The sequence below is a fragment of the Betta splendens genome, chromosome 9, assembly GCF_900634795.4.
Source record: "Betta splendens chromosome 9, fBetSpl5.4, whole genome shotgun sequence".
Lineage (NCBI taxonomy): Eukaryota > Metazoa > Chordata > Actinopteri > Anabantiformes > Osphronemidae > Betta > Betta splendens.
The window spans coordinates 10,299,599-10,319,169 of NC_040889.2; the positions used below are offsets into that span (position 1 = coordinate 10,299,599).

General features: G+C 49.6%; 2 protein-coding genes across 3 annotated transcripts; one reads left to right on the top strand and one right to left on the bottom strand.

The window, feature by feature from the left end:
• Positions 1-84: 84 nt before the first annotated feature.
• Positions 85-12,057, bottom strand: lamb1b (laminin, beta 1b). Its single transcript, XM_029162822.3, has 33 exons — positions 11,899-12,057; positions 11,415-11,587; positions 10,528-10,657; positions 9,588-9,661; positions 9,186-9,374; positions 9,043-9,106; positions 8,556-8,758; positions 8,323-8,443; positions 8,054-8,242; positions 7,808-7,984; positions 7,623-7,735; positions 7,458-7,537; positions 7,251-7,386; positions 6,994-7,152; positions 6,791-6,918; positions 6,598-6,718; positions 6,341-6,527; positions 6,120-6,263; positions 5,803-6,034; positions 5,571-5,734; positions 5,023-5,247; positions 4,728-4,945; positions 4,051-4,147; positions 3,296-3,665; positions 3,032-3,216; positions 2,719-2,960; positions 2,432-2,638; positions 2,191-2,335; positions 1,899-2,106; positions 1,372-1,513; positions 1,034-1,210; positions 776-935; positions 85-695 (listed from the first exon to the last, which is right to left on the bottom strand). Exons 1-33 carry the CDS (start codon positions 12,038-12,040, stop codon positions 559-561), a joined length of 5,439 nt encoding a protein of 1,812 aa, XP_029018655.2. The 5' UTR covers positions 12,041-12,057; the 3' UTR covers positions 85-558.
• Positions 12,058-16,433: 4,376 nt separating this feature from the next.
• ssbp1 (single-stranded DNA binding protein 1) lies at positions 16,434-19,259 on the top strand. Of its 2 annotated transcripts, none has more exons than XM_029162625.3 (7): positions 16,434-16,546; positions 16,899-16,958; positions 17,264-17,321; positions 17,404-17,544; positions 17,774-17,861; positions 17,959-18,047; positions 18,131-19,259. In XM_029162625.3, the coding sequence occupies exons 2-7, from the start codon at positions 16,935-16,937 to the stop codon at positions 18,166-18,168; spliced, it is 438 nt and encodes a 145-aa protein (XP_029018458.1). In that variant the 5' UTR covers positions 16,434-16,546; positions 16,899-16,934; the 3' UTR covers positions 18,169-19,259. The 2 variants fall into 2 exon arrangements, with proteins under 2 accessions (XP_029018458.1, XP_040928270.1); XM_041072336.2 differs by lacking the exon at positions 16,434-16,546 and adding an exon at positions 16,628-16,808.
• Positions 19,260-19,571: the final 312 nt, after the last annotated feature.

Consider the following 19,571-nt stretch of genomic DNA (forward strand, 5'->3'; position numbering starts at 1 on the left):
CTGTCGCCTTTTGTTTCATCTCGGATTCAGAGATTTCCATGAAATAACATCATAAACGTACAAGAAAAGAACAGGTCCAGGTCCTGGGATTGTCCTCTTCATGAGTATAATTTTATTTCACAGAGCTTGATCTATTTTAATGGGAATAAATATTTGTCAAAAGTACAAAACAATTTCTGTTCAAAACCAGTTTATAACCTTTTCTATATAGGCACTTGAATGTTAAGTGTACTATTCATTAATGTGTTTAATTCTTTGTCCACACTGTTAATATCTGATCTTATTCTACAGAACATACAAAACGTTCATGTTTAATGTTTAGTCATATGTATAAATACACACACGTTGTAGCTTATACAGCCACAGTATTTTATATTTTCCACATTTTTGGTTGCTAGCACTGAGGTCACAGTGGCCCTTTCTCTTTTGTGTATGACCTGTAAAATGATCTTGGCATCATAAAACAGAACATGGTGAGCTGAACATAACTATAACTACACTCAGGACCATTTGGAGAAAGTATTTTCGAATGCTTTCCAGACATAGGCACCACTGCCATCACTGGCAGGTGCTGTACAGTAACACTTTGTAGCTTATCTCGTCCAGAATCTGACGGGCGATTTTTTCCAGCTCAGCCAGTTCTGCAGCTTTGGACTCCAGGATGAGCTGGTTGGCCTCGTACGATTTCTCCAGCTCTGAAGGCAAAAAACAGCAGGGCGTTATGGTTTAAGTGGCCTGAGTGGACATTACTATTCCATCAGTTCTATAGGGTTACCTCCGAGTCTCTGTAGTTTCCTACTGCTTTGATCAAGCAGCTCTATGGCCTCTTGCTGCAGTTCGGTAGCTTTTCTCGTCGCCTGCAGCACAGCCTCCCCTTTATCCACCATCAGGTCCTCCACCTGCTCGAATTTGTCTTTCACCTTTTCCTCAAACTCCTACACAAGCAAGAGCAGATGTTACAGGGACAGAGCAGTCCTCATTACCTACAGTCATACGGCGGCTAATTGTAATTGCGCAGATGTTGGTGTAGCACCTGCTGGGCCTTTTCTGCATCCACTTGGGCCTTCTCTGTGATCCGCTCAACCCTATCTACAGTCTGGTCCATTTCCAGCCTGTTTTGTCTTAGAAGGCCAATCTCCCTCTCCAGCTGCACCAGACGACCCGTAGTGTTGCCCAGCCGGAGCTCTGACTTAGCCGTCTCTGTGTCCACCTGACACGCACACATTGAAGCTGATGGTATCAGAAGGCTGGTTTCCATTGCAACCATGTATATTGCAACAACAATAAATGGCTAACAAATAGTAAAGCCAGGGATAGCAGCCCTGGTGGTGTCAGCATCCACCTTAGAATGATCACTGAGGTCAAACTCACAGATTCCACGAGGTCCATGGTTCCTTTGGTGTTGTTTTGGGCCAGCTGGATGGCCTCCTTGACAATGTTCTGAGCCCGCACAGTCTCATCTAGGGCTGCCATCACTGTCTCTGCGGCAACCTTCTTGTTGGACGCCTGCTCACTGGCAAACACGCAAATAGTTAGTAGCTTGGTTTAGTTTCAGCATAGCATTACTTAAATGAAGGTGTCTTTAAGGATTAAGATTGACCCTCTGTGGGATTGATTAATTGTGTATTTCTTAATTCGGCCACTGGGTGGTGCCATATGGTCAGGAAAGGTGCAAGTGAGGCAAATAAGGATGGCAAATGATTGTTCCTGTTTGGCCCACGCTGAAATTTTAGGCATGGATTTCACAGCATTGGTAGTGAATAACGCAGAACAGTAAAAGAGCTGCTTATGAGCTGCTGTGCTTCTTCACTTCTTGGCAAAAGGATGCAGAACATGTAAGGCGAGAGATTCTGGATGTCTGCCTAGTTCCACGTTCTGCAGCCAGCGTGCTGTATTACCTGGCGGTCTTGGCCTGCCTCAGCAGCGCCTCGGCAGCCTGGATGTCCTGAGCGCTCTGGCTCAGGATCGTCTCCACGCTGGTCAGCGTGCCGACCTTCTCCCTGATCTCCTTCGTCAGCTCCTGCAGCTTCTCTGACGAGGTGGGCATCTCCAGGGCCAGCACCTCGTTGGCCACCGCCTCGATCACGGACATGTTTGCCTTCTCGTCTGCATCACCAGAAGTGATGTGTTTGCAGATGATGTATTTTTTTTAACTTCTATGCACTAAAAAACAATTTTAGTTGGACTCACTTGTCAGAAGGTCTCGTATGTCTTGGATGAGGTTGCGAAGCTGGTCGTTGCTCTGCTCCACCCGCTCCTTGCTGCGGTTGGATTTCTTCAGCACCTCCAGAGCATTGGCCTTGGCCTCGTTCGCTCGCACGCTGGCGTCCCAGACCTGAGCAGAAACAAACTCTGTGACCTTGTGTGCACAGATCCGATCAGATGTGCAGAGATATTCGACAGCAGATGCAATGAAAGGAACAGGCCTCACCATCCGAGAGAGCTTGTCCACCTCCTGCATGGCTGCTTGGATCTCCTGGTCCAGGTTCTTGGCAGATTTCAGCGCACTCTGGGAGGTTGTATGAAGACCTTTACATCCCTCCCCTCCGCAGTGAGCTGCTCCATCATGGCCGACGCAGCCCAATCCGCCGCAGGGGGAGGCGGAGCAGGCGTCACCTTCAGCCGCACCTCCGCACGTCTGCAGAATGATGATCAGATTTAAGACGAGAGGTGTCAGAGTTCGGTGGCTTTCAGCAGCATCTACACGCTGTTTCCCACCTTCTCGCTGAGCGGTGACAGGTCAAACTTCTCCAGCTCGTTGGACAGCTTTTCCAGCTTCTGTTCGTTCCTCTGGTGCCTGCGGTCGAACTCCTTCTGACCGCTGCTCAGTCGGTCCTCTGTCTCTTTGCGTGTGGCGGCCGACTGCTTCACCGTGTTTGTGGGGTCGCTGGTGGAGGCGTTGGCGCGGGCCTCCGCCATCCGGGACTGCTCGTGCGCATCCCTGATGCTGTCCATGGCACCTGGGAACACACGACCTGTCACGGTTTCTGTCAGGGTGCGGAGCGGAAACGTCAAAACGGAGGTTTCTCACCCTGGATGTTGGCGTTTTTGATGTTGGACACCAGCTGCGTCAGATCCTGGACCCTCAGCTCCAGCTGTTTGGCCTCGTCCGTCAGCGCGTCCAGACCGGAGCTGGTGGCATTGGAGTCAGCGTGGAGCCGGTCCAGCGTCTCCCTCGTCGTGTTTACCTCTCCGTTGAGGTAGGACATCAAGCCGCTGAGGACAGAACACAGCGATGAGCTCGGGCACAAAGAGGTCACTTCACGCCTGCGTCTTCATCTGTCGGTGCGTTTACATAATCTGCTGCATCAGCTCCTGGATCTGCTCCAGCTTCGCTGCCGCGGGGTCGCTCTCCACGATGTCTCTGACGGCCTTGGCGTTCCTCTCCAGGCTGCTGATCAGCTCTCTGTAAGGCGCCGTCACCCCGCTGGTCTGGAGCTCCGTAACCTGGGCCTCCAGGCGCCGGGTCTGGTTGACCAGCTCGCCGACGACGCTGTCCCAGCCGGCGAAGCACTGGTGGCAGCGCTCGCAGGCCGGGAACTTGCCCACGTAGCCTCTGGCACACTTGTCGCAGCGCGCGCCGGAAACGCCCTCCACGCAGGCGCACTGGCCTGTGGCACGGTGGCACTGCCCGCTGGAGATTCCCCGAGGGTCGCAATCACAAGCTGGAAACCCAGAAATTAAGTGAGAAAACAAATCTCAGCTTCCAAAACAATAAACCTTCAGCTGCTGTGGTTTCATCATCAGCGCTGACGGATCTGAGGAGGTTTCCCATGAACTGGTGCATTATATCATCAGTGCAGATAGGAAGAGGGGTCCAGCTGGTTCAGCAGCCTCAGAGCCCTCCGGGACAGGGAGCGAGTCCTCAGGGTGTTGGCCCATGACATAGATGGGATGCTGTGAGTTCCAGAGAACATCTGGTTCTCATGAGCAACGCAGTGGTCGCTTCTCTGTCCCCCTCCCCTGGACACGCCTCCTCCTCCTCAACTGGGAAGCGAGTCTACGTCCCGGGTGACACACTGGGATTCTTTGTTGGCTTGTCGGACCTACCGTGACATTTGACTTCTGGATCCCCCCAGAACAGCTCTTTGCACTCCCGGCATGTCCTGCCACCAAAGCCAGGTTTGCATATGCACTGTCCAGAAACCTACAGCATTGATACAAAAAGCAAGAGGATTAATTTAGTCCTTTTTGAACCCTTGTATTTCATGGCCTTTGTGAAGCATGCTGACACAATGGAGCTTTGTAGTTTGACAAAAGTTCTCCTCTTAGAGCGATGTGTATCCAGTTATTCCATTCTGAGACTTCCTTCCTCTGGACTCCAGCCAGGAAACACAGAAACCAAAATGTTTGCGAGCCCGAGTGTCTGTACACTATCCTGTTCCGCATCCACACGAGCAGACTCGAATGTTTAAGTAACTGGAGCTGCTTCCAAACAGACGAGCTGCTTCCAAACAGCTGGAGACTATATATCAGAATTGGTCACACAAACACAGGCCTCCGTGATTAACGGGTCACGGTGATTAAATGTCGTCCTGCTGCTGCTCCTCTCAGCGAGGATGTTTAGAAACGCCCTTCACATTGTATAAAAAGCATTTGGTAGCGAGCAGAGACGAGACTTTGTGGTGGAGCTCTGGAATTCACTGCTGTGATGCCATTGCAGGAAGTGAGATAATGGTCTGAACGTGCATCTGTCCTGTCATAGTCTCCATCTGTGTCTGACTCACTTCGTTACAGGAGGATCTGGAGGAGTGGACGGGGTCGCAGTCGCACCGCTGGCAGCCCGTCCCGCTGCTAATGTTCCAGGTGTCTGCGGCACAGCGGTCACAGGTCTGACCCACGACATTGGGCTGGCAGGGACACTGGCCCGTGTTCTGGTCACACTGGCACTCATCAGCGGATGAACAGGCCTGAGGTACCGTGCCCTCGGAGTGACACATACACCCTGTGGAGAGCAGCGAAGGTCAAGCTACTATATCCTAATGTCAGTATTCTAAACCCAGATTGAGCAGCTGGACTCACTCCTGCAGCTCTGGGAGGCTGCGTTGCCGTAGTAACCCGGTTTGCAGTGCTGGCACCGGTACCCGTCCGTGTGGTACAGGCACCGGAGACAGACGCCGGTCTGGGCGTCGCAGGACCCGGGGTCATGCATGTCGATGTTGTTGTTACACTGGCAGGGCACGCAGCTCCCGCCAGGCACCAGAGGGTTCCCGAAGTAGCCCGGAGCGCACTCGTCACACCTGGAGCCTGGAGAACGGGAAGCAAGTCAGCAGGTAGAACGGACCTCCGAGCGTAAACACACATTAGTGCTCCCTCACAAGCTCAGCGGGCTAATTACAGAGGGGCTGGGGTGTGTGTGTGTGTGTGTGTGTGTGTGTGTGTGTGTGTGTGTGTGTGTGTGTATGTGTGTGTGTGTGTGTGTGTGTGTGTGTGTGTGCCAATGAAGACGTGATGACACTTTGCACTTGAACTGCTCACATCAAAACATCTCATGCTCACATCATCATCATCATCATCATCATCATCATCATCATCATCATCATCATCATCATCATCATCATCATGCTCACCTTTGTAGCCAGGGCTGCACACACACACCAGCTGGCTGGTATCAGCCAGAAGGTAACAGCTGTCGGCGAACTGCCTTCCGCTGCGGGGCCCGTCGGGGCACATGCAGGGCCGACACTGGCCTCCGGAGCCCAGCGCTGGGTCGCCGTGGTAACCACTCAAACACCTGGAAACAGACAAGGCAAGCGTGACTCTTTTGTGACCTTCATCCTCATCATTACCGTCACGCTCTACCTCTCGCAGTGGTGCCCGACGGTGAAGTCTCTGCAGCCCTGGCACACGCCGCTCTGGGGGTCACAGTACTCGCTGTGGCCGTTGCAGTGGCAGCGGCGGCACTGGGGGAAACCCCAGAACCCCGGCAGGCAGTGGGAACACTGGCGCCCAGCCGCCCCCGGGAGGCACGTGCACTGGCCGGTGGCCTCGTGGCAGAAGGCGCTGACGGAGCCTTGGGGGTCGCAGCCGCAGGCTGGTGTTGAAGGAAACAAAGGCATCACATGTGTAACGTGCTTTTACATTCACCGCACAAACCACGCGACTGTGGCTCCACTCACGCCTGCAGCCGGCCGGGCCGAACAGGAACGTTGCCGGGGCGCACTGCTCGCAGCTCCTGCCGGCGACGTTGGGCCGACACCGGCACTGGCCCCCGCTGGGCTCGCACACGGCGCTGAGCGACCCCTGGGGGTCACACTGGCACGCTGGGGAACGAGCAGACGGAGGTTTAGGTTAGTGAAACCGAAAGGACGGGGGACGGGTTCGCGTGGCTGCTACCGACCCATGGCGCCGTTATGCAGCAGCGCGGAGACGCTGAGGATGTACTCCTCGCAGATGTCGGTCATGGGGCTCTTGACGACGCTCTGGCTGCTCTCCAGACACCGGTAGCGCTGGAACATGTTCCACGCGCCCTCGCCGTCGATCCCATGGAACACGTCCAGCTCCCTGACCCGAGGCATCAGCACCAGCTGCACGGAGAGTGGATGCTGATCAGAGTGGACACTCAAAGTAAACGCATGGAGCACAGGTCGCACGTACTGAGTCGATGAGCGTGTACGGGCTCTCCACGTCGCTGTCTGACGAGTAGAGGGGCAGACTCAGCTGGATCGTGTAGTTCAGTCCCTTCTCCAAACACACTGGGGACCTCAGCAGCACGTGCCTGAAACACACGGCGAGTCAGCGCGGGTCGGCGTTAAAGCATTGCTATGGCGATGCGGTGATGCAAACAGACCTGGATCCGGGCGGGAGGGAGGTGGACTGCTCGTCCTCGCTCTGGCTGCTGCAGTAGCTGAAGTTGTCCGGACGGTCGATGAGAGGGCGGCGGACGGTCATGTCCACCAGCTCCCACTGCTGAGGCAGCTGGAAGAGCGGAGCCAAGGCCCCGTTCAGACGACTCATGGAAACGTGGGCTCAGTGTGTGTGTGTGTGTGTTACCTGTGGCTCATAGCGGATGAGGATGTCATAATCCATAGTGTCCGGGAGGTTGCTGATGTCGAACTCTAAATATTCTCCCTCTGGCACGTTAACGAAGCCGACGCCGGTCCACGTGGGGCTCCGGCCCTGCGGGTGAGCTCTCGGCACCATGGTCACGCCCTGACGGACACAGAGACGCAGTTTTCACACGACTGCGGGAAAACCCGGACTGACGGTGCGCGGCGGCGGCGCGCAGTGGCGTGCGGAGGCGCACTCACGGGACCCAGCCTAGCATCCTCTGCCTCGAAGGTGTAGTGGTCCAACGCGATGAAGTAGAAGCCGGACTCCACCTGGTCGCAGCGGCGCCCGAACATGTGCTCCCTGCACACGCACTGTCCTGAGTGGGGGTCACAGCTGCGGAGGCGGAGGGAGGTGTGAGGACTCCTGTCAACGCACGCATGGGATCACCTGACGTTTGAACCTACTTGTTGTTCACGGCGCCGCCCTTGTCGCAGTCGCACGGCCTGCAGCCGTCCATGTCGTTGGACAGGCCCCAGTGCTCCGGCTGTGGACACGAGAACACAGCACACGGTCAAAGCGGCGGCGGCTCAGGCACGGAACCGCCCGAGGCCAGAGGGCGCGGCTCCTACCAGACACTGGTCACAGTTGTGTCCGTCGGCGAGCCGTTTGCAGAAGCACCTTCCCGAGTGTGGATCGCAGGAGCTTCCTCCAGGCAGCGTGCCCAGCGGGTTGCAGGAACAAGCTGCCAAACACACAGAGAGTGAAGCCGAGTCTCCTGGCGTCTAGGAGCGCAGGCGGGCGGACGGGGACCTACGCAGGCAGCCGTGGGGGCCCTGGCCCAGCCCGAAGTGCCCCTGGCGGCAGTGGTCGCAGCGCTCGCCCTCCACGCTGTCCTTGCACCGGCACTGGCCCGAGATCAGCCCCGCGGCCACGTCCGTCCTCGGGTCGCACGCGCCGCCGTGCAGCGAGCCGTCCGGGTCGCAGTTACAGGCTGCGGAGGCAAGAGGCGGGTTAGATGAGCGTGGGCGGCCCGCGAGCAGCTACGCGGGGGGCGGCTCACGTTCACAGACGCCCGGGTCCCTCAGGTCGCGGTTGGGGTGCTGGTAGTAGAAGGGCGCGCACTGCTCGCACTGACGCCCCACCGTGTTGTGCTGGCAGCCGTCGCACACGCCGCCGCTGGCGTTGCCGCTCGCCAGGTAGACGGCCAGGTCGAAGTGGCAGGAGGTGGCGTGGCGGTTACACTCGCACACTGCGAGAGGGAGGAGAGCGTGACGACGCGGCGGCTTCGCACAGGCACTAATGAATGAGGGTGAACGTGGGTGAGCTCACTCTTGCAGGAGTGGGTGTTCCGTCCCTCGGCGGGTCTCCAGGGCAGGTCGTGGTAGAAGTCCTGGCAGCGCTCACAGTTCAGCCCCTCGGTGTTGTGGTTACACACGCAGCGGCCGTGGACCTACACACACGCACACACACACACACACACACACACACACCACACAGCTGTAGATGCATTCGCATGTTTTGTTAATTCACCCCCTCCCTCCGTGTTGGCTGTATGGGTGTACCATGCCCTCGGCTCCGGTGGGCGCTCCATCCATGGGCGCGCACTGCGAGGCGTGGCCGTAGCAGAAGCAGTTGCCGCGGACGACCATGTCGTACAGCGCGTAGTAGTACTTCTGCGTCACCTCGTCGCGCGAGTCCAGCAGGTTGTCGCCCAGAGTGTGGAGCTTGATGAAGTTGACGCGCAGGTTGGTGATCTTCAGCATGTCTGGGGGGGGCAGAGGGTCACATCAGCGCTCGGGCCCTGAAGGATGCTGCCCAGCCATAGTTGTGTGTGTGTGTGTGTGTGTGTGTGTGTGTGTGTGTGTGTGTGTGTGTGTGTGTGTGTGTGTGTGTGTGTGTGTGTGTGTGTGTACAAACTACAAAGGCCAAGTCGCTTCCACATGGGAAATTCCCATCCAGCACTCTTCCTGTCATCCCAGTTCAGGGAAGCTGGAGACGACAAGTTACTGTTTAAACTAAAGTCTGAGAACCAAACATAGTCTCGCTTACTCTGTATCCTCGGGCTGTAGGGGTCCTCAATCTTAAAGGCAGGATCCAGCACCCGAAATATAACCTGAGACAGAAACAGAAGGTCACCCGAGGTCACATTTTCCACTGGATTCACTGGATACAGTGAAGTGCAGCAAACTCGCCTCTCCTTCACTGGACGGCTCGATGTCCGAGTAGCGCGAGTCGCAGACGATGTCGTCCACCCGGAGCATGGGTCCAGTGGACACGTCGGGGAAGGACATGCCACAGTCGTAGGCGAAGTATCTGTAGACCTGCCACGTGTTTCCAAAGTCCATGGACCGTTCGATGATCATGGCCGCCGGACGGAACGTCTGTCAGCAGAGACATAATCACCAGTAAAGGTTTTCAGTTCATTCAGACTCAAGCCGACCAGTCACTCCTCCTCTGCTTCCCACTCCTCCCCAGAGACCAGGAGCCATTTTCTACATTCCTCCACCACAGCTGCTCAGCGCTGTGTCTCTCCATGCCCCTGGTACCCTACTTGTACTGCAACCGTGTGTTTGTGTGTGTGAAAGCGCAGGCACCTTGAAGGTCATGATAAGGTGCGTGAAGTGAAACTCGGCCTCCAGGTCCAGCTGGATGGTCACGTTCTCCACACCTGCAGTTCAAAGGGAACACGGACGTACAGGAAATGAACGCGCACAGCTGTCTCTCCTCCTCTGCTCAGACAATGAAGCAGCATTTAAAAAGAAACGCAGCCCAGATGGTGTGTTGGTGCAGCCAAGTAGCTGCTTCTCAGGGTTAAGTTAGAGCAACTAGTGAAGGAACAGAAATGTCCATTAGCATCGTTATAATATGCACGAGATTAGTGTTTGGACGGTTTGGTAATTATACACTAACTTATAAATATAATGTCAGGTTTTCTCATTTAACATCTGTGAAACAGAAGCTAAACATTTATGCTCACATACTTAGTAGCATCCAATCTATCTATATCTATAAAGCCTCTATTAATCATAATAAACAATAGACAGAACCCGAGCAGCCCACTCTCAGGGAATTAGGAAATCCCAGCCGAGGCTGTTGTGTGTGTGGAGCTTCCTGGTGTTTTGAAGCCATCTGCAGCGCTGGCGGCTGCTCCCTCCATGACTCACACCACTGACAGATTCCCACCGCTCAGAGGGAGCGGGGCGTTTGCACACACAGATGACAGCGCTGCTTGGAGCGCATGGGAACGGGCCGGTACAGGCGAGCGGCTGCACCAAGTGCTTGTGGAACAAGAGACTTGAAATTGGCACCAATTTAAAAGCTTTAAAGTGCCTTCTGTCTCATCGCACAGCTGTTTCTTGCCTGCACACCTGCTGTCTCCAGCTCACCTGCATGTCCCGCCTCCCGGTGCTGCCGCGATTGGCCGCAGCACCGAGCTCTGTGATCTCCTGTCTAGTCATTAAGGAGCTCGGTTCCCGTGAGAACAGATCCAGTGGCTGCTCGCGCGCTCGGAGCGTCTCTGCTCTGTTTTCTCACCGTTCTCTGACTGCCACCAGGTTTTGAGGCGGTTGGGGGCGAAGGTGGTGACCACGTTCTCGATGGTGTGGCTATTGGTGTTGTCCTCGTACATGTCTATGGAGTTGCACTCGAAACATTTTGTGTCCTCCTGACAGACAAAGAGGACATGAAAAGCGTTAACGAGTCAGTTCAATCAAATCTTCCACCAAATAAAAGAGTCATCGAAGCGGCTCCACCTATCAGTGGGTAGCAAACACACTGCTGCTCGTTGGGCTCGACTCCCTCCCTGCTCCTCTGATCGTACTTAAAGGCCGTGCTCATCCTCACAAAGTTCAGCGAGGCCCCACAGCGTGTGAGCGATTTCATAAGGATGCCTTTCAGGATAAGGAGAGAACATCTCCTAGTCGGCCCTGGCTCACATGCACACAGGCCGCGGATTGTGATGCACACAGAGCTTTTATTGAGGAGGGGAATGTCTGAACTCCCACTCAGACAGACGGCCAGCTGACACCGAACAGGCTCCGGCCCCCACACACACAGCTGGAAACAGGCTGAAGTTAATGTGACTCCCATCATGTGTAAATGTCAAGAAGCGCAGCTTACTGATATAAAGATGCCATCCTCAAGGCCGCTGCCACAATTTGTACCACTTTAATGAATTTTGCACTGTATAGAGAACGCTGTTATCTGCAGAGGATTCCTCTGTGATGACTCACAAGCTGTTCCTCAGCAATCAAATCATGGCAACTGGATGTGGTTCACTTCACTTTTTTTATATACGGCATTAACAACATGCAGAAAATCTACTGATCCAAAATAAGTTGCATTTATGATGCTGGCATACCTAGGCTTTCGCTGCCCAGTTAGTTTTATTTTCTCATGGGTTCCTGGGTTATTTTACTCACCTCCAGATGCCCGACGATGCAGAAGGTCTCCGGCCGCTCCAGGCCGCAGGTGGAGGAGGCGGTGAGCTTGTGCGCCCTGCCGATCAGCAGGTCACCTGTGGCGGGGTAGCAGCTCCCCTCGGTGCACACGTCCGCCAGCTCCGGGAGCTGCGCGCTGACGGGGCACCACAGGGCTGCGGGGAGAGCAGGGAGGGAGAGCGGGCGAAATCATCAGTACATTATAAGGTTGGTTTCAGTTATGGGTGTAGAACAGAATCCTTTCAGATTTAATGCAGCGCATGAAATTAATAGTAAAAAGTTGATTTGGCTCCAAAACTTTCCTGGGAAAGTTTCAGGCAAAACAGTGGATAATGGTTCGCACATGGATCTAATTACATGCGTTGTTGCTGGTGGGAGCGAACATCTTGGCCGCTATAGAAGATGAAAGTCACGCACATCAGCAGCTTTACGTAAACACGTGTATTTAATAAGAACCTGAACTCACCCAACGTTAGAATGTAGATTCGGAGCGACATCTCCACCAGCGGACAGCTCGTCCAAATGTTGGTGGTTCCCGAAGCTCCGGGTCTGTCAGTGTGGATGTGGGAACCGCAAAGAGTCGGAGTTGCCTTCAAGAAAGTCCGCATCCCCTCTAACAGCTCCACCCCGTCATCCCCGCCGCAGTCCGATCCCAAAAACAAGCGCACCCTCTGCAGGCAAAGCCAAAAATATACAACGTTATAAAAGACTTTCTGGTTGTTTCTAAACTATTTGATTTAACACATTTATTTGCATTCATTCTACATGTGTTATCATATCAATTCATTTGCAAAGCGGCCTCCCTCATGGCCTGGGTCACGAGGGAAGCACAGTCTGGGGAACTCAAAGGTGCCTTCACACGTTTAGCTTGTAGAGGTATGATTAATTGTGTTGCTGCTTCCCCATGAGACCTGATGCTTTGTGTTGCCTATGGATTTACAACTAAAACCCCTTGGGAATTTTCTTCTCTGAGTTGAATGTTTGCTTTAATTTGTGTGTTATCCACTGTATGCATGTATGTTTCTGTATCATCTGTTCTGTGCAGACTTAAGTTAGGTCCCTGAGTACATTTGTATGGCATAATTTCATTCGGACACTTCCGGTTGCGAAACTTTTATTTTGACGGTCTACTTCCTGATTAGCAGACGCGCGATTAGGTTACTGAACGAAGGTGGTCGAGACGGCAGAAACTGTTTGCTTCGTTTATTGATGTGTATGAACATTTTTTAATATTTATTGGATGTCGTTGTGCGATTACAAGCTAAGGTTATGCCATGTTTGTTTGCAGCTCTTACGATCGATAATGGTGTGTATAAGGTACAGGTATAAGAGGGGAATCCCACATTTTGTTTCATGTGATTTTCTATTTTCCTGCTGTGCAATGATTTTGTGTTCTTATGGATTTTTTTTCATTAGACGACCTTGTTTACCGTTGACTGTTCTACTTTGTTGTTAATATTTATTTTTTCTGAGCAACCGTAGCTACATCTCGCTCGTGTCTGTGCAATTTGGCCTCGTAAAAAAGCAGTGGTAGTAGCTTAAATTATTAATAACTCAGAACCAGGCCCAGGTGGAGGCGAGAGAACAGCAACCTGTTAATTATGTTGTTACTGATGAATCAAACTGAACCATGAAGTTTGTATAGAATAACTTCAGCTTAATCTTTTTTTACTCACGGCGTCTAATAAATGTTGGATAGCATCCAGAAGAGGAGTATTAGCATCGCTTTGTGTAATGTCACATGATGTGAGCTGTCAGTCATTATCTGCACTGACTTTGCTTCGGGTCTTTGTGTGTCGTCGGAGTTTCATCAGGACTCACTTCTTTCTGCAATCAGCTTCAGGTCCTTGTGCATGTGGCGCCCTCTGCTGGCAGTAGGCAGCCATGACACTACATGACCAGAGACTGGGCCTAAGCTTCCCCAGACATTCAAGATTCAAAAGAACTTTATTAATACCAGGGGGAAATTATTTTGCACACGTTGATCAGTGTCACAGTTAGGGGAAGGAAGAATTGTACAGACTGATGGCCATCGGTATGAAGGATCTCTGGTGGTGTTCTGTGGAGCACTTAAAGTAATACTGATCAGCCTCTGGCTGAAGGTGCTCCTCTGTCCAGCCAGCACACTGTTTTGGGGGTTTCGTAGGTGTTGTAGCATGAAGCCTCTGTAAGAAGAGAAAGGACACACGCTGCATCTTAAATATTATAGAGTAAGACTCCACACGATGACTTGGATTGACCTCATCTGAGTAATTGATGATGAGGGTGCTCCAACATCAGCTGAAGAATCTGTAGAATCTCCCATTGCTGAGATCCTCTGAAGTGGACGGTGGTGTAGGATCCCTCCACTGTACTTTTTATCATCAATCTTATGTCCACAAAAGGATGAGCAGCATAAGCAGTTACACCCTGACCTAGGGGGAAAGGAGTGGTGGTCCAGCTCACCCCAAACCATCTGAATTGGGTTCAGGTCCGGTGACCGTGGAGGCCAACTCATCTGGCGCAGCACCCCATCACTCTCCTTCTTGGTCAGGTAGCCCTTACACAGTGTGGAGGTGTGTTTGGGGTCACTGTCCTGTTGAAAAACAAATGATGCTCCAACTAAATTTTAACCCGGATCGATTAACATGCTGCTGCAAGATGCTGTGGTACTGTAGCCATGCTGGTTCAGTATGCCTTCAATTCTGAATAAATCCCCAACAGTGTCACCAGCAAAGCTTGCTTGTTGCCTGTCCTTAGCAGTGGTGTTTCCTAGAAGATATTCTATCATGAAGGCCTGCTTCACACGATCTTCCTTTCCTGGAGCGATCCCCATGTGAACCAGTTTCTTTGTAGCGCTTGATGGCTTTTGTGACTGCACTTGGAGACACTTTCAAAGTTTTCCCAATTTTTCAGACTGACTGACCTTCATTTCTTAAAGTAATGATGGCCACTCGTTTTCTTTACTTAGCTGCTTTCTTCTTGCCGTAATACAAATTCTAACAGTCTATTCAGTAAGACTATCGGCTGTGTGTCCACCTGACTTCGGCACAACACAACTGATGGGCCCAACCCCATTTATAAGGCATGGAATCCCACTTATTAAACCTGAAAGAGCACACCTGGGACGTGTGTGTGAACCTGTGAAGTGACAACCATTTCAGGTGATTACCTCTTGAAGCTCGTCAAGAGAATGCCAAGTGTGCAAAGCAGTAAACAAAGCAAAAGGTGGCTATTTTGGAAAATCTAGAATATGACACATTTTCAGTTGTTTCACACTTTTTTGTTATGTATTTAATTCTACGTGTTAATTAATAATTTTGATGCCCTCAGTGTGAATCTACAATTTTCAAAAAACTCTGAATGAGAAGGTGTGTTCAAACTTTTGGTCTGTACTGTAGATGTGACGTGTCTGTTTGGCATCTGTGCCTGTCTCTCGGCGTAAACCAATTAAAATAAGCCCATGATACAAAGTTATAGTGGAGTTAGTGTGGTCTCTGCTCATCTTTGGAAAAGTAAAGTTACAACTATGATTAACACAAATCTAAAAATATGTTGTATCTTTACTGAAATCATTGTTTACATCTACATAATCAATACCTTGGAGACGAACACATTGTTTTAAGCTTAGTGCTTAGTAAACATGTATCCAGCGGTTTAGCCCCCCCCCCCCCCCACGGGTCACTACAGTACAGAATAACAGAAACACAAGCTGGAATCAACTCATTGCATCCAGCAACAGCACTGTTGTCCCCTCCTGATATCTTTATGCAGTAAAGTAAAATCAATATTTTCGTAGCTCCAATGTAGAAACTTACATTAAATGTTTTACTTTGCCAGTTCAGTGATGGCCACCTCTGAGTCCTCTTTTCTTAAAGTCTGTGGTTTTGTTGGGTTTGAGACGAGGTCGGTCAATAGTCAAACCTCAGATTTAGGAGGAACGATTGGTTTGTTGCTTGGGTTTGCAGTGTGTGAAGTGAGTGTGAAGCAGCTGGCGTGAGAATGAGCACCTCCCAATCTGAGCACATAGTCTCCACAGGAACAGGGTGGCAGGTCTTTGTTGGGGAGCGCTCCTGCTCCATGCGGACGGGTTGAGCATCTTTTGGTCTTGTTCATAAGTGAGAGAACAAGTGCAACACCGAGTGTTGTAGTGGAGAAGGAGCCGATGTTCTCGATTCACTGGTGGATCCACACTCCTTCTCTCACCCACTGTCATGACCTCTGACCGATGACCAGGAAAACAGGCCACAGCTCCTCCACATGGAGAGGAAAGCAAATGATGATGAGGGTGCTCCTCACTCCTTCTAGTCAACCTCCCTCCTTCAACCTTCCTCCTTTTAGTCAACCTCATCTCTAATCAAGCCCTTTTCCTCCCTGCCCACCTCCCTCCAAACACTCTCCCTTGTTCTAGTCAAACTCTTTCACTCCCTCTTTCACACCCTCCAAGCTCCCTCGCTCCCTCTAGTCAAGTTCCCTGATGTTCTCCAACCGCTTTCTAGTCAAGCTCTCTTCTTCCCTCCCTCACTCTCTCCAAGCCCCCCCCCAAAAAAACTCTATCCCCAACATCCAGTCCCCCCATCCTCTCTATCTCTCCCCCTACCACCCCCTCCTCTCCCTCCCTCATTTCCTCCTCCCCCTCCATCTCTCTCTATCCAAACTCCCTCTCTTCCTACCTCTCGACCTCCCTTATCCATCTATCTTAGAAAAGTTCAGCATCACAGGTTGCAGCACACCAGAGCTGATGGAGCGAGTGCAAGGGCAGACTACTGATAACAGGTGCAGCTGTGGAAACAGGTTTACTGAAACAGGATGTGAGAAGTAGTCAAAGGACTTTCATGGTTTTTATGTTCGAACTTGACGTGTGCTTGGTTAATTTTCTCATTTGAAAGACAAAGATGAGCAACTTAGATAGAGTAGTTAGTTTGTTTCACAGTTTAATTTGTTCAGACAAAACACGAAGCTTTTGACATAACATGTAATAATGTATCCTTTTTTGAATGCTCAGAATCGTGAGAACAATGTTGTGGCTGAACGCGGAACACTTAAGCCACATTTTGTAGGCGGTCGGACAAGTTTTACCGACGAACCGGAAGCAGCGTGAGGTTACACAAATCTCTTAAGGAGCGTTGAACCTGGTAAGTTTTTTCAAAAACCATACCTGATGAGAAAACTCATTACTTTCCTTTGGCGCAATTTCCTACCAACGCTTTGCTGCTTTTCTGCAGTAGCTCGTTAAACAAATCCACCCACAGAACTAATGTTAAGGATTTGTTTCGTGTGTACATTCAATGGCGGGAGACTAGAAGCCTCATTGCTTCTGTGACACAGCGATGGTCTGATAGGTTCACATGTTTGGTTCTTCTCTGTGTGTGAAACCTAATCCAACATAAATCTATCGTATGTAAATACAGTGGAAAACTATAAGGCTGTACATGTTGCTTTTTATAATGACTCTGGTATTGTTTGTGATACTTGTGTGTTGGCCAGGTCCGTCCTGTCAAAGTCCTCTGCTGCTGTGTTAAGATGTTAAGAAGCGCCTCAGCTCAGGTGAGAAGCAAATGAACTATGGTTATTGTACTGGATGTATTTTATAATATTGTATTTACAATATTGATCTGTTTTGTAAGTTTTTTTTTTTAAATTTATTTCCAGACTGAAACTTTCACTCTTTAAAAAAAGAGTGAATAAGATGTGAATAGAATTTTCACTTGTCCTTTTTTTTCTTTATTTTAATGTTTAAATGAGACAGTAGCAACAAGAAACAATTGTATACAGTTGTAATTACATTTAAGATGATGCACACACTGTAGAAAGGATTTTTTTTTAATGTAATAAAGTTTTCTTTCCTGCAGATCTTCAGACAGATCGTTAGACAAAGGAGCACAGACAGCAGCCTCATTCTGGAGAGATGTAAGTAAAGTTAGTGTACTTTTATGTGTAAAAGGACACACAAAATAACCTTAATGAAATTATTGGTGTGGGTTTGTTTCAGCGATAAACCGTGTACAGCTGCTGGGTCGCGTTGGTCAGGAGCCTGTAATGAGACAAGTGGAGGGACGTAACCCTGTCACCATCTTCTCTTTAGCAACAAATGAGATGTGGCGCTCAGGAGAAGGAGAGACGAGCACACAAGGTTTGACGTCTCAGGAAACTGTCCATTTAAAAGCTTTTCTGTTCTTTGGCATTTGCTTGCGATATCTGTTTAGATCAGGTCTGATCCAGTCAACGTATGAATGGAGGTGTGTGCTGCATAAATATGCGTGTTTTGGTTTAATAATAGTCACAGAAATGTGTGTTGTTTCTGTGCTGGTTAATGACATGTGGACTACTAATTACTAATTTTTTGTGTTGCTGTTTTTTAGGCGACATCAGTCAGAAGACAACGTGGCATCGTGTGTCAGTGTTCAAACCTGGTTTGAGAGACGTAGCCTACCAATATGTGAAGAAAGGGTATGGCCCTATGCCCTTGTGGGTGTGCACTTGTTAAAAACTGTAAAAAAAGTTAAAAGATACCATTTTGGACTGATGCTGAGTCTGCTTCCATTAGGTCTAGGATTCTAGTAGAGGGGAAACTGGACTATGGAGAATATGTGGATAAGAACCAAGTCAGGCGTCAGGCCACCACCATCATTGCAGGTCAGATACACATTTACGTGCACAAGCATAATGTTAATTAGCTGTACTCCTAAGGAAGAGACATCTCATGTTTGTCTCCACAGACAACATCATCTTCCTCAGTGACAACGTGCGAGACTGAACCTGAAGGACTCTCCATCCCCTGTCATCCAAACAACATGATGACTTCCTTCCTTTGTATCTTCTTTATACAAAATTACTGAGGAAGTGAAGGAACTGAGAGGGGACTGAATAATCTGTGACACATAAGACTGAGCACATTGTTAGACTCTGTCGCCTCCTGCTGGTGGGGAAAGTGAAGATTTCAGGCAAAATAGGTATCAGAAAAGCCCACCATTGAAGGAAATATCCCCTCACTGATCACAATTAGGTTAGGTTGTCACATTGATGCAGTTTATGCCTCTTTTCTCAAATTGTATGCATTAGACCTATGTTGAATACAAAATGGGAAATGTCAAAATCATCTTCCTAGCCACCTAGTTCTCAGTATAATGATTTAAAAGAGTTGCCAGGTTTACCTTTTTGGAGGTATTTTTTCAGTGTCAATTACTTTGAGATAACCTCTGCAAGTCTTAGCCTACCTGCAAATATGAGACCGTTTTCTTCCACATGTTGAAAGCATGTTGAGTTAAACCTACAAATCATTGTTTCTAAATTCACAGGTTAATATTTTTAGGATTTGTGGACAGTTACTTGTTGGCTGAGTTGAATTCAGCAACTGCACAAAGAAACTGACTAAGTGTTGGTCTAGTCACTGAAAGGGGTTTTAGATGGGAAGTGCAGTCTCCTTGTTCTGAGTTTCCATCTCAGATTTCAGTCTTTGTCATGTGACTCAAATATTGGTATTGTTGATATATTATTAAAGAAATGTGTTACAAACAGCTTTTCCGTTCATAGATAATAGTTGTTCAGCTTGATTCTCAGACTTCTCACATTCTTTTATAATTAAAGATTGTTGAGCTGGAAAAGAAAGGCCCCTGTGTAATGACATATTTATTCACTTGTTCATATTCCTGAACTCATCTTAGTCATAAAATTATTGTATTTACGTTTGAAATCCTGTATTTGTTCTGTTTCTCTTTTTTTCTATATATAATTTTTTATATTTTCTAGCTGGTCCCTACAATTTTTTTTATTTCCTTCCTGCAGAGTAACTGTTCAGTTCACTGATGTTGCTGCAATTATTACTATAATACACATTTTACCCATAAAGTATTTTGTCCTTTTTAATTTAGTTTCTACAGTCAGTGTTAATATTTGTTTTCATGAAACCATTTTTTATTATTTTACACATGTAACAAATATAGAATCAAATATGTTGACTCAAAAGTAAGTGTGATATCGTAGTCTGAGGACATTTTTTTTAATTCGGGAAAACTTTCATTGCACTTTTAAACAGTTACTAAACGTTTACTTCTAATTGGCTGTTTCGTGGTTCTCGGAGGTGGTCTAACGTCTGTAGTATTCTTGGCCTAAAGTGATTGGTCCAGGAAATGTTTGTGGTTTAGGTTGATTGGCTACGCA